The following is a 14,099-nucleotide window of genomic DNA, read 5'->3' as shown; positions in this document are numbered from 1 at the left end:
CTCCAACAGGCTCAGAGCAGAAAACACCCCCCTTGGATCCGACCTTGAGACTGCAGCTCCGACAGCTTGGATCTGATCCCGTCGGATCCAACAAACTCAAGGCACTGGCCGGTGTTGAGGTACAGGATACCATCGGCGCCTACCTCTCAACTGTGATCGTCCTCAGATCCAACAATTTTGTAACCACTGGTCAGATCGGAGAAGGAGCAATAGGACGGAACAAGGGTTGGTAGGGACCCGCTCTAGAGGGAGAAGGCCCCAGCAAGACACCCATCTGTATCTGAGTGCAGACAAACCTCCACATCATCTTGTATGTCTCTGCTTCCGAGAGGAGCAGGAGGACACCGCCGAAAACCAGTGGGAGTACCGGTGGGGGGGAGACCTGACCGGAGACCGGCTTTGTTGTTCCTCAAGCTCAGGTGAAAACCTAGGGGACCTGAACCTAGGAGTCACAAGGCCTGGATACAGGCTTCACTTTCAGCAGCGGGCCAGCCTGCGACAAGCAGTTGGGGGATCGCTTGCTAGGCCGGTCTTTCTTGACCTGATCCCCTTCCTGGACCTCTTGGCGGGAGTGTGAATCCCAGAGGCTGAGGAAGAGAAAGACGGAGCAGCAGCCGCTGCTTTCCCTGCAGGGGAAGAGGGGACCACAGTCCCAGAAGAAGAGAGCAACAGGCACTTAAGGATCAATTTATCCCGCCTGTCCTAGGACAGGGGGACTGGAGGAGTTCAGACCACGAACAGAGTGTGGCCATCCACTGGGGAAAGCTTATGGCCACACCCTGTGCACTTTCTGAAACCGGGCTTCGGGCATCTGCCATCCCAGACACACGCTCATGAGAGAAAGAGAAGAAGAACGGAAAAGAAAGCCTACTTTTTTTTTTTTTTTTTTTTTACTCCCTAAACGAAGAACCCCGGGGGAGGTACAGAAAAGTTCAAGAGGAAGGAAAAGTCAGGAGGAAGCTAAAATAGAAAAATATACTCTTACAAACGCTGAAATAACATACTGGAGCTCAGACCACGCTTGTGCACTCGCAGGTGGCAAACGAGATCTGATGGGAGAAGGGAGACAGGGGGCAAGGGAAGGAGCATGGAGCTCAGAGCCATAAAGTACAGTTTTGTACCTACCATAAATGTAGATGTTCGAGTGCTCATACAGCTGCAGTCATAACAGATGGGTTATCCTGACATCAGGCGGGTCCTCGGTCGGCCGAATTCCAAAGTCTAGGTCCGGCGTCGGTTGTCGTCGCTTCTTCCCAGACGTCAGTGCGGCAGGGGTATAAAAGAGGCAGCCGACGCCATTTTCTTCAGTTTTTCTTGCCCCAGATGTCAGGTGCCCCCAGAAGGAAGGCAAACATAATGTTATGCAAAGATGCAATGTTGATAAATCAAAAACAGTAGTTGCAAGCAAATACACCATAAAAGAATACCCCAAAAAGGTTATGTGAAAAGTGTTTGTCATAAGGCCTGTCCTAAGAGGGGTTGGAGGGAGGGAAACCTGGACTGCAGCTGTATGAGCACTCGAACATCTACATTTATGGTAGGTACAAAACTGTACTATGTTCATCGTGCATACAGCTGCAGTCATAACAGATGTGTAGAATCCCAAAGCTAAGTAAGGGTGGTAGGTACTAAGTGGAACTAGGTGGGGCTAGGATGCCCTGCAGGACTGCTGTGGCAAAGCCCGCTCTAGATTTTGAGTATAGTGGGAGGTGATAGTGCTTGGAGAAAGTGTGCACTGAACTCCAGGTGGCTGCTTCCAAAATGTCCTTGGTAGGGACCCCCCTGAGGAAGGCTGCAGAGGTAGCTGTGGCTCTGGTGGAGTGAGATCTGATGCATGCAGGCACAGTTTTTCCATGAAATGAGTAACAAAAGCGTATGCAGTGGGCTATCCATTTTGAAATTGTCTGTTTGGAAATAGCCTTTCCCTGAGCACCTACAGCACAGGACACAAAGAGTTGCTCAGATTTCCTGAATGGCTTTGTTCTGTCCAAGTAGTAACGTAGTTGTCTGTGAATGTCCAAGGAATGTAGTAGCCTTTCCCCTTTGTTTTGTGGATTAGGGTAAAAGGTAGGTAAGTGGATAGTCTGATTCAAAGCTACACTGGATACTACCTTTGGCATAAAGGTAGGATTGGTTCGTAAGGAGACTCTGTCCTGATGGAAAATGATGAATGGTTGCACAGCCATGAGGGCCTGTAGCTCCGAAACCCTGCATGCTGAGGTGATAGCCAGAAGAAAGGCTGTTTTCCATGACAAGTACTGTAACTCTGTTGAAGAAGCTGACTCGAAGGGAGGAAGGGTCAGCTTTTCCAATACGACGTTGAGGTCCCAAGCAGGGACTGGTGGTTTCCTTGGGGGTTTTATATTCTTTGCCCCTCTGAGGAACTGCCTTAAGAGAGGGTGAGAGAATAATGGAGGATCTGTGTTGTATTGTGCAGAGATGGCTGAAGCGTGGATCTTGATGGAGGAGAAGGAAAGTCCATTGTTTAACATCTCAGCTAGGTACTGTAAAATTTGAGGTATATTTATTACCCAAGGATTCTGTCCCTTTTCGAGATTCCAGGCATAAAATCGTTTCCATTTGGCGGAGTAAACCTTTCTAGTGGAAGGTCTTCTGGCCTCCAAGATGACATCCTGCACCTCCTTGGAGAGGAGTAACTGTTGGGCAATCAAGGAATTCTCCATGCAGCTAGATTTAGAGTTTTGAGATGGCTGTGAAGGGTTTTGTAGTTGTGCTGGGACAACAGAAGAGGGACTAGAGGTAGGATCCATGGTGGGGAGTGTGTCAGGCTCCTCAGGAGCGGATACCAATGTTGTCTTGGCCAGTCCGGACCGATGAGAATCATTTTCGGCCTCTCTGCTCTGGCTTTTAATAGAACTTTGGGCAGCAGAGGAAGAGGCGGGAAGGCATAGATTGTCAATGTTGCCCAATTGAAGGAAAGTGCGTCCACTTTCCAGGCCTGTGGATGATAGGTCCTTGAACAAAATTTTTTCAACTGGCAATTTATGTGGGTAGCAAAGAGATCTATGTCTGGCTGTCCCCATGCCCGAGTTACCTTTGTGAAAAGTTGAGGATGCAACTTCCATTCGTGTGGATCTGTCATATTTCTGCTTAGGTTGTCTGTCAGTGTGTTTTCCTACCCTGGCAGGAATTGTGCCGGCAGTTGAATTTGCAATTCCAGTGCTGTGTTCCATAGGGTCATGGCTTGCCTGCACAGGGGGTATGAATGAGTTCCCCCCTGTTTGTTTATGTACCACATCACTGTGGTGTTGTCTGTCCTTATCAATAGCTGGCCTGGATGCAGTAGGTCTTTGAAGGTCATAATAGCCTTTTGCACGGCTAGCATTTCCTTTTGGTTGATGTGGAGGTGCTTCTCTTTTCGGGTCCATTTTCCCTGAATGCACTGATCTGTCATGTGTGCTCCCCAGGCGTAGTCTGATGCGTCTGTTGTGATGATTTGAGTTGCTTGAGGTACACAGAAAGGAAGACCTGTGTTTCTTTGGCAAGCTTGAGTCCACCACAAAAATTCCTTTTGAAGGCATGGAATGAGTGGGATAATTGTTTCCAGGCTGTGGCTGTGTTGAGACCATATGTTTTTCAGGTACCATTGAAGTTTCCTCATATGCAGCTTTGCACATGGGATTAAGTAGGATGCAAGATGCCATGAATCCCAGAGCCTGCAGGATTTTCCTTGCAGTTAGCTTGTTGTAAGTTGCCATTTTTCTGAAGTATTGAGACAGTTGCCCTTGCTTGTCTGGCGTGAGGTAGGCCATCTGGGTGGTTGTATCCAAGCTGGCACCCAGGAAAACTATTTGTTGAGAGGGTATTAGTTTTGATTTCTTTTTGTTGACTGTGTATCCCAGGAAGTTCAACAGTTTTAATGCAAACGCCAGGTGCTGCAGTAGTATGTCCTTGCTGTCCGCTTGGATCAGGCAGTCGTCCAGATATGGGTAGATTTGTATCCCTTGTAGTCTTCAGAAGGCGATTACTGATGCCCCAGGCATTTCGTGAACACTCTGGGCGCAGTAGATAAGCCAAAGGGCAATGCAGAAAATTGGTAATGGGTTGAACCTGCAAGAAATCTGAGGTATCTTCTGCAATCTTGTCTGATAGGGACATGCAGGTAAGCTTCCTTGAGGTCCTGTGTTACCAGCCAAGACTCCTTGCCCAGCATGGGAAGAAGCTGCTGTAATGTGAGCATCTTGAATTTTGGCACCTGTAGATATGTGTTTAGGATGGATATGTCTAAGATAGGTCTCCAATCTTTGTCTTTCCTCGGTACCAGGAATAGTCTGGAATAAAACCCTTGACCTTGTTCTTTTGCAGGTACCTCTTGAATTGCTTTCATGTCTATGAGAGCTGAAACTTGTTTTTGTGCCTCTGCCCTTTGATTTTGTGGCAGGTTTGGCATGCCTCTCATTTTTGGAAGGGTGTGAAAGTGGAACCTGTAGCCTCTGTCTATAATGTCCAGAATCCATTTGTCTTTTGTAACAATATGCCAATTTTTTGAGAATAATGTCAGTTTTCCGCCCAAAGGTGCTGCCATTAAAGCTTTGCTTGGCAGGTGTAGGGGGAAGTCATTGTGTCTGTTTTCTAAAAGGCTGTGATCTATCTTCTCCACCTCTTGGGGTTGGTGTTTGCCACTGTCTGGCTCTGAAGGATCCATGACGTTGCCCTCTGCCCCTTGGGCGCCTGTATCTGCCCCTTTGAGGTCTGTCCGTGGCTGGAAAGGACCAATTTTTTGAAGGCCAGTTTCTGCTGAAACGTGAAGGCTGTACCTGCAGGAAATCTTTCACTGTTTGCATTGATTTCGCTTTTTCATCCATTTACTTTAGCACCTCCTCAGCTTTAACACCAAACAATACATCTTTTTGAAGAGGGGCATCTAATAATTTAGCTTTGACATGATCTGGTAAGGTTTGCTCTTTCAGCCAAGCATGCCTACGTATAACAGATCCCGTAACAGCAGCTCTACATGAGGCCTCTAAAGCATCAAAACCACACTGCAAGGTATGCTTACCCACTTGCTCTGCACCATGCAACAAATCCTGCAACTCTTTTAAATCTGGTTGTTCTGGTTGTGTCATCTTGCTTTTCAGCTGAGATATCAAAAACTGTTGATACTTTAACATATGGAACTGGCAGTTTAATGCCCTCATGGTTAAAGTGGCCAAGTTGTACACCTTTTTCCCCCACCTTTCTAAAGCTCTGAAATCTCTCTCTGAAGGTAATGGATTTTTAGCAGTAGAGGCCTTAATTCCCTTGGGACCCGGTGAAATTGTTTCTGGGTCAGCAGTATGGCTTTTATATAGGAACTGATGAGAATCAGGAACCCGGTAATACCCGTCTGGTTTAACAGGAGCTGGAGGCAAAGAATCAGGATTAAGGCTGGCTTCTGTGTACACATCATCCAATATATCTAAAACAGGAGGGATAGCCAGAGGCCTATGCTGGGGTAGCAGAAGAAATTCCCTGAGCCTTTTCTTGGAATCTGAGTAATCTTGGCCTTCCCAGTGAAAGTGTTCCCTCAATGTATGCAGGGTTTCCCCAAAAGAGAAGTCCTCAGGGGGGGGGAGACCGACGGAATAGACTCCTCTGCATCAGAGTCTTCGAATGGAGAATAGGCATAATCCTGGTCCTCAGATAGTTCTGAGGTAATAGAAGCTTGATCTGAGGAAGGGTAGTCTTCCTCTAATCTGGGCCTTTTGTCAGAGGCGGGATGAGAACCCCTGATAAGAGTAATCAAATCCTCAGCCATTTTAAGCATCTGTTTTTTAGGCATGGTGCCCTGAGAGGGGGTCTGAGGAACCTGTTTTTTGGTTTTCTTGGCTGCTTTAGATTTAGTGAAGGCTTTAATAGAGAAGGAGGAAGGCCTGAAGACCCCTTGAGAAATGGCAGGCCTGTCTAAATTCTGAGTTTCCCCACCAGGAGTGGCGTCGGGATCTGTAGTAGGAATGGGGGCCTAGGAGCCTGCGACCTCGGGTACTGAAGACACTGGTAATGCATTGTCATCGGTACTCAGGGGCTGCGTAGGCACCTCGCTGAGTACTGGAGAACCGGTAGTCGGCCTTAGCGTGGTTTCAGTAGGTGATGCAGACCTCGTATGTCGGTCCTTATCTTTGTGTTTTTTGCTCAAAACTGGAGTCGGAGTATCCGACGACATAATATAATTAAATTTTTTGCCAAAAAAGTGAAGGGCAAACTCCGCCCGACGCTTAATAGTGCGCTTATTGAATCTAGCACAAAAATGGCAGGCCGAGACGTCGTGGTCTGGGCCTAAGCAAGGTATACATAAAGAGTGGAAATACTTATGCGGTATTTGCTTCCCACATGAAATGCAATTATTAACTTTGTCTGACATCAGTCTGAGGCAAGAAAAGTTTCCCCAACGGGGTACTTAGCTTTCAAGAAGACTTCGGCTGAAATACTTTCGTAAATCTCAGGAGCTGGCCGATCGGCACTTGCGAACTGCTTCTGCTTCGGGCACCGCGCGGCAAGAAAGACTGAAGAAAATGGCGTCGGCTGCCTCTTTTATACCACTGACGCACTGACGTCAGGGAAGAAGCGACGACAACCAACGCCGGACCTAGACTTTGGAATTCGGCTGACCGAGGACCCGCCTGACGGCAGGATAACCCATCTGTTATGACTGCAGCTGTATGCACGATGAACATCTGGAAAATGCAGCCATGTCGGATCTGATACGGATCCGAACATCCACAGGTTGAAGATCAAATTAAGTAAACTACTTCAGATGTAATAGTTACAACAGTTAACTGCTTTGTTCTTTTTAACAATGCTAAGAATTTCATCAGAACTGTACACTGACTTCCCAGTTTATAAATAATCACATGATCAAAAGCTACCAATTCTGATTCAATTCAGGGTAAGAGGTTGGCATAACGGTTAAGGTATTTACCTTATAGACACAAGGTGCAGGGTTTGATTCTCACATGGGGTAACTGGCTAGGCTTAAAATGGCCCAGAAGGGCACTTAGCTTAATATTAATCTATGAAAATATTAACCTATGAACTAGAACTAATCAGCCTTATAGTTAAAAACATTATCTATTAATCAGAAACATACACAGAAAAATGTTCATAAGAACAGTAAATCATGTACTAATCACATAAATAACTTAATACATTAAAATTTGATCTGCTCTCAGGTGCAAAATACTATTAATTGATAAATGATCGTTCAAACCTGGCGAGTGGGTGGCTTTGACTAATATCTGCCTATACAGTCCCCTCTGTTCAAGCTTGCCCTCCCAACATCCATGCCTCTCAAGCCTAGGTACCTTCTCCAAAATAAAGAAAATACACTTTTTAAAATTAGTACATTTCTTTAACTGCCTAACGAGCACATTTGTTGCGTCATTCTTCTTAACTGCATATATGTGCTAGTAAATGCTTGCATGAAGTGCCTTTTCTATTTTCTCAACATAAAATAAGGGACAATATGTACAGCAGGCAAGATATATTATTCCACTCATGATGTAATTAAAATTTCCTGTGCAGGCTAACATCTTAGGATAATTTGCCACTGTAGAAATCACTCTATCCAATTTGAGCCTATGTTGCAAACATGCTTCACACTTCTTCACAGCCATATTACAGTACATCTTAGAGCTAACTAATTTGCCCCTGAAAAAGAACAGGTCATTTCCATTTCTAGACACCAAAAGTTATATCACAGCAAATCAATATATTTCTAAAACACATCAAAAAATACAGTGACTTACATATGTGATATCATGATGCAAGAATGAAGAGATCTCTCTCTACATGTTATAAACTGAGCGTGTGTGTGTGTGTGTGTGTGTGTGCTACATATACACACCCACACACATATGTATGTCGACATCTTCCAGGAAATTCAAAAGGCATTTTACTGTAAACAAAGCATAAAACAGTGTAAAATAGAAATGTTCCTTACGTTAAAAGCCCAGTTTCATTGCCCTTTGTTCCAACTGAGCTACTTAAATTAATAACTAAACGCAAAATTTCCTTCCGAAGCAAGACACGACAAGCAGGAGTATCTTCAGAGATAGATTTCCCACCTAAGTAGTATAAGCAAACAGATTATTAATGTATGCCATCCAGGTACCAGCATAATTAGAATAAAATGGATACAACACAGTACAGAGTAGAGGTAAAACAAAGCATTTACCAAGGTGTAGAGTGCTAAAATTAAAGAAATAGTTACCAAAATAACAAAGGAATCTAATGTTTAACAATGACGCAAGTAATACTTTTTGAAAATTTTTGATAAAGTACATTCAGAAAAAGCATAGTTTTATGTACAAATATTTTATACAAATTATGTTAAAGCATATAAATGAAAGAAAACTTTCACCACCTGGGATCATAAAGTGAGGATTAAAACGAGACCTGAAGAATCATACCACTGCTAAAACAATTTTGGATGGTTTAAACCAACTTAGAAAACTCAAATGAAAATTTCAGTTAATAAATATCCACTTAAAAAAATCTGTCTATTTCTTACCCATTCACTGAGTACAGAGAGGGCAGGAATATGACATGATTAGTTATCAGTGTCGCTGACTCAACAGGTAGTACACTGGCCTTTTGTGCTGGAAGATCAGAAGGCCAAAGGCTGTATTCCTATACCAAGTGATTGCATTCATTTTTCCATTACTGACACTGCAGTGAGTATTAGTGGTATTAGTATTAGGGGTGCTTCACTCCTGAGTGCGTCATCCTTTGGATAAGACTTAAACCAAGGCACCATCGATCTGAGTCTGTGAGGGCTCAATTGGAAATAAGATCCCATGGCAGTTACCAAAGCGTATAGCAAGTTTCCCAGTATCCTGTCAAACTTCCTCTAGTCAGTATCACTCCCCCTTAAATGAAGCCAATGGCCTATTGGGACTAAAACGGCCAACAATGGTAAACAGAAAATAAAATAAAATGATTAAAGTTAAGTATTTCACCAAGTGATCCAGTCAGGTATACCTAATGCACAGAAATCTTACGTTTACTACATGTCCCCACAGAAGCATGAGGAATTCACTAATGGCTCTGTTATGTTTGCACAGTGAATCAGTAAACATTGGTTTGGTTTTCTACTAACAAAATAGGGGACAGAAACTATTTTTTGTAGGCAAGCCCCAACATGTCAGACCCAAGGCAATGTGCCAGAACATGGCACAAGTAATATATGGACACCAACAAAACAATAGCAAATCAACTACTGCCTCAAATATAGGAGTGAAATTACATGCACAGTCAACTGCGTCTTTCAGGAGCTTGTACAACATACTATTTTGTCAGTATTTACTGTTAATTTGCACTTTATGCATGAACCTACTAGGTGCAGCTTAAAGTGTTTAGTAAGCTAAGCATGTGAAAGCTAGGCAATTCATCCACTATTATAAATGTGACAGCCACTGCAGTAAAATCTTCCAGTACCATGGAAATATAGTCCACTTTTAAATGCTTGGTGAAGGTGCACTTCAGGACCGAGTACTAGAATCACTCTCACCTTAAACTCTTTAAAAAGGCTGCAGAGGTAGCTGCTCCCATGTTGCCTATAAATAATCTTGCAAGATGAGTTGTAGCAATATTTGACATAGGTAGCTATCCAGTTAGTGATTTCATTCTGGAAGTCCTAACTGGACAGGATGAAAGAAAGATACCTTTGATTTCTAAATGCTATAATTCCAATAATACAAGACCAAAAACTATCTCCTACTATCCAGAAAATGCAAAAAACTGCTCAAAACTCATAAGAGTGGGAAAAAGAGGAGAAAATGAATCTTCTCATTCAGAGCAATATCGGACACAATATTAGACAAGAAGGAAAGATTTGCAGACACAGCCACTCTGATGTAAACTGACAGTGCAAGGAACACATCAAGGCCTGCAACTCAGGAACCCAATAAAATGCCTAATAAAACTAATATTTATCATGTCAGATATTTTAACAGAACTACAATCTTCTGGTTCAAAAGGAAGTTGTGACATTGCTTTCACAATTAAATTCAAAAGCCATGGGGCAGAAGAAAGAACAGTTGTGTAAAATCTTACCATAACAGCAGATGTCCTTCTCTTCATCGTTGCAGTATTCTTCACTGTAGGGATCTCCTGCCAAGGATAGCCCAATGTCTGGCCAGTGCACCAAAGCTTTTAGATCCTGTATGCATCATACGTCACACATGTTCCCCCGTTCAGGACGTACGGCATAAAGGTGATGTACTGATGCAGTAACCAAAATTTTACTGCTCCAGTAGAGAGCAGTCTCCACAGGACAAAGGAGGCTATGCACATCCAGAAGGAGAAACTGCAGAAGGAAAAGGAGGACCCTTGACCAGGAGGGGTAACTAAAGCAAAACCCAAAAGAAAAAAGGGGGATGGAGGGAGGGAGGGAGCAAATACCTAATCGGTGAAGAGAAAAACATTTACTGTTATGGCAAGATTTTATATAACTGAACTATGTCCTTCGCTATAACTGTTGAAGTATTCTTCATAGTAGAGAGAGTACAAAAGCTCAGTAAACGGCTTGGGAGGTGGAAGGTTGGAAGGAGTCCTCAACAAACCGATGCAGAATGGCTCTAGCTGCTCTGGCCCTAGAAACTATATCCAGTTTATGATTATTAGTAAAGGTATGCACTGAAGACGTAGCAGCTTCAAAGATAGAACTGGTGTCCAGCATCTTGAAGAAAGCACCAGAAAAGGCAACAACCCAAATGGAGTGAGCCCTGATGGAAGTACACAGACATTTTACTATGAAAAGAATAGCAAAAGGAAATGGTCTTAGATATCCAGGAGGAGATGGTTTGCTTAGAAACAGCCAAACCCAATGTCCTGGGATGAAAAGAAACAAAAAGCTGGTCAGACGTATGAATGGCCATAGTTTTATCCAAATAATACTTGAGCTCGCTGTGCAGATCCGGTATGAAGAACCCTCTCACTAGCAGACTGAAGAGGGGAAAAAAAGAAAGGGAGTTGTACTGCCCGATTCAAAGACAACTCATTAACCAACTTGGGCATAAAAAAAGAATTATTACAAAGGGATACAATGTCCTTATGGAAAACCAAAAAAAGAGGGATGGCCATAAGGGCCTGAAGTTCAGAAATCTTCCAAGCAGAAGTAAGAGCAAGCAATAAGACAGTCTCCAGGTACAATGTTGCAGAGAAGCTGAAGCTGCAGGCTCAAAAGGAGCCTAGGAAATTTTTTCTAAAACAAAATAAATTAAGGTCCCAATGGGGAAGAATGGGCTTCCTTGGGGACTTAAGATGCAGGACACTTTTAAGAAACTGTTTGACCTCAAAACAAGAAGCTGAAGAAGGATTCAAGGACAGAAAAACAGAAATAGCTGACAAATGGGCCTTTAAAGAAGAACAGGCCAAGCCTGACTGGAACAACTCACATAAATAAGAGAGAACCAAAAGGGCCCCGGTTATGAGCATGACACCAGATAGAAAATCTAAGACTTTCTGGTTGCTGTTTTTTTTTTGTCTCCTGTAAAATCCTGAGCATTTCCTCAGAAGAGAGGTGCCTAAAGAGGGATCAAAACTCTATCACTTACAGTGTCAGTTGAACAGTGGACAAGTGAGGACCCCTTGTCTTGTGCAAAGAAGTCCAACTGCTGCATTAAGAGGTGAAACCAGTGCTATCTTGGCCAAAAGGAAGTCACTAAAACTTTTGAGGTGTCCATCTGAAACTTCTGCAGGACCCCTGGAAGTAGGGAAAGGAAAGGGAAGGCATACAGAAACATCCCCTTCCAAGCAAAAAGAAGGGCATCTATCTTCTATGCCAAATACACCCCAATGGACTATGCCCAGAAACACGTGATTTATTCGTAAGCCAGTGTTTTGGATTTGCTCAAACTGTCTGCCACTCGATTGTGCTCTGAAGGAATATACACTGCCTGAAGAGTTAATTGATAAGTGCGAGCCAGATCCCAATTCTGAAGAGCCAGCCTGCAAAGAAGGTAAGACTTTGCACCCCCCTGCTTTCTGACACACCACATCACTGTAGTGTTGTCTGTGTACACCTTCAGAGGGTCTGGCGATTGCATGATGTGAAAAGCTTGAAAGGCCAGAATCAGGGCTCTCAGCTCTTTGATGTTGATATGATCTGACTTCTGAAGGGGAGGCCAAAGATCTTGAACTTTCAGGTGACCACAGGAAGCCCCCAACCCCCATGTCTGAAGCATCAGTGAACAGTTCTTGAGAGGCAACTGAGGCTGAAAAGGCAGGCTGGAGTTGAGGGAAAGTTGCCGAATCCACCACCCAAATTCCTACTTCAGACAAGGAAGGAGAGGCAATATGAAATCTGGAGGATGGCAATGCTGAAGCTAAACTGACTTGAGGTACCACTGAAGCTTCTTCATGTGCAGTCTGGTAAGAGGGAGCACTACAATAGAAGAAATCATGAATCCCAGGGCTTGAAGAAACTCTCTGCCTAGAATAGCAGGCAAAGGAAGAAGAGACTGAAAGAACGCTGTCAAGGACTGAACTTTTGGAGGTGGAACAGAGGCCAACATTAGCACTGTCTGAATCCTGCAACCCAGCTACAGATGATCTTGAGACAGAGTCAGGATCGACTTTGGAAGTTGATAGTGAACCCCAGACTTTGAAGGACAGACATGGTGAAATCCAGACGCTGTAACTGGCAACTGATAGAATAGAAGGTGCTAGGCAATCACAGGAGTTAGGCATTTGGTGAATACCCTTGGAGCATTAGAGAAGCCAAAGGGCAAAGCAGATAACTGAAAATGAGAGGAAGAAACAGAAACGTAAAAAATTCCTGAAAAAAGAGTGAATAATTTAAAACATACACAGTTCAGCCCTTGGGCCTGCCGTATCCACAGTCTTGTGGTACAGGACCACGACAAAACAGAGACAATTTTTAAAAATACTGAAAGCAGCGGGTACTGATTAGACCTTTTGAAAGACAGATTGTAGTGCCTGTATTACAGTAGTGAATAACGAACCACTTAAATGAATATATTGTTGTCCACCGGATCTACTTGGTGATGAAAAATGTAAATGAGTTGCAAAACACTATCAACTTGTGCACAAAACGGACACTGAAAAAAGTAAACAGAGTGAATAGGAATATGAAGGTAAGAATCCTTCACATCCAAGGACACCTGAAAAGCCTGGGGCATTAAAAGAGGAAACAATGTTTGAAAAGTAAGCATCCAAAAAGAAGGAATCTTGAGAAAGCAGTTGAGCAAGGAGAGATCCAGAATAGGTCTCCAAGTGCCCTCCTTTCGAGGAACCAGGAACATCCTATATGGGAAGGAGGAATAGGTTGAATAGTTCCCTGGTTCACCAGTGACGCAAGCACCTCTAAAAATGAGGAAGTTGATCCAGAGGATGTTGGGGAATCCCTGAAAAAGGAGGGAGATGTAACCCTGATGTAGAATAGACAGAACCCAAGAATCTGAAGTGATGGGATGCCAATTTGGAAGACAAAGGGAAAGCCGAAGAGACAAGGGAACCTGGCTGAGCGGTGATGGTGGTAGTGGGGTGGACAAGTCAAAGAGAAGCAAGCCTGTCAGATAAAGGAGGCTTCTGAGCCACAGAAGCCTGAGAAGACTTGGAAGGAGGGGCTCACCTACCATTCTTTCTGCCTTTAGTGGCCTGACGAGGTTGCCTGTGAACAAAAGGAGGCATAGTAGGATAATTCCTCTGTACCTTAGGGGATAGCAGAGACAGAAATATGTTTATGGCCCTGCAAAGCCCAACATTTTTCTTGAAAAGACTTAAACATAGCAGCATCAATCCGAAAGACATTTTTACTATCCAAAGGATCATCCTGCAACTTGACCTTAATGTCTTCAGGTAATGACTGTAGATGAAGCCAAGAATAATTGTTAAACTGAATTAACAGCAGGTTACACAGACACTGTCAAGTGTATATTTGTATACTGAAAGGTTTATTGATAAAAGTCAACCCAGCACTACAGTCAAGATTATAACATTTTCTTTATAACACAGATCATTGTCAGCTACACTGCACTTCCTCAGCTGACTCAAATTACAAAATGTCCACCAGATAGTCTTTTACAGCCACTTTTATCTAGTTTCAAAACTTTGCCCTTGATGAAACATTATTTTCT

At 43.5% G+C, this 14,099-nt stretch overlaps 1 protein-coding gene across 1 annotated transcript in view; it reads right to left on the bottom strand.

Moving 5' to 3' along the window:
* The window catches only part of RICTOR (RPTOR independent companion of MTOR complex 2), a 3,179,211-nt gene that overhangs the window by 219,933 nt on the left and 2,945,179 nt on the right, over positions 1-14,099 (bottom strand). The window contains exon 36 of the mRNA XM_044069875.1: positions 7,940-8,063. Coding sequence (XP_043925810.1) covers positions 7,940-8,063 — 124 coding nt within the window. The remainder of the gene's footprint in view (positions 1-7,939; positions 8,064-14,099) is intronic.

The sequence above is a fragment of the Protopterus annectens genome, chromosome 1.part0, assembly GCF_019279795.1.
Source record: "Protopterus annectens isolate FY-2018-M chromosome 1.part0, PAN1.0, whole genome shotgun sequence".
Classification (NCBI taxonomy): Eukaryota; Metazoa; Chordata; order Ceratodontiformes; family Protopteridae; genus Protopterus; species Protopterus annectens.
The sequence above is the reverse complement of the archived record's forward strand: the minus strand, read 5'-3'. Positions and strand labels throughout refer to the sequence as shown.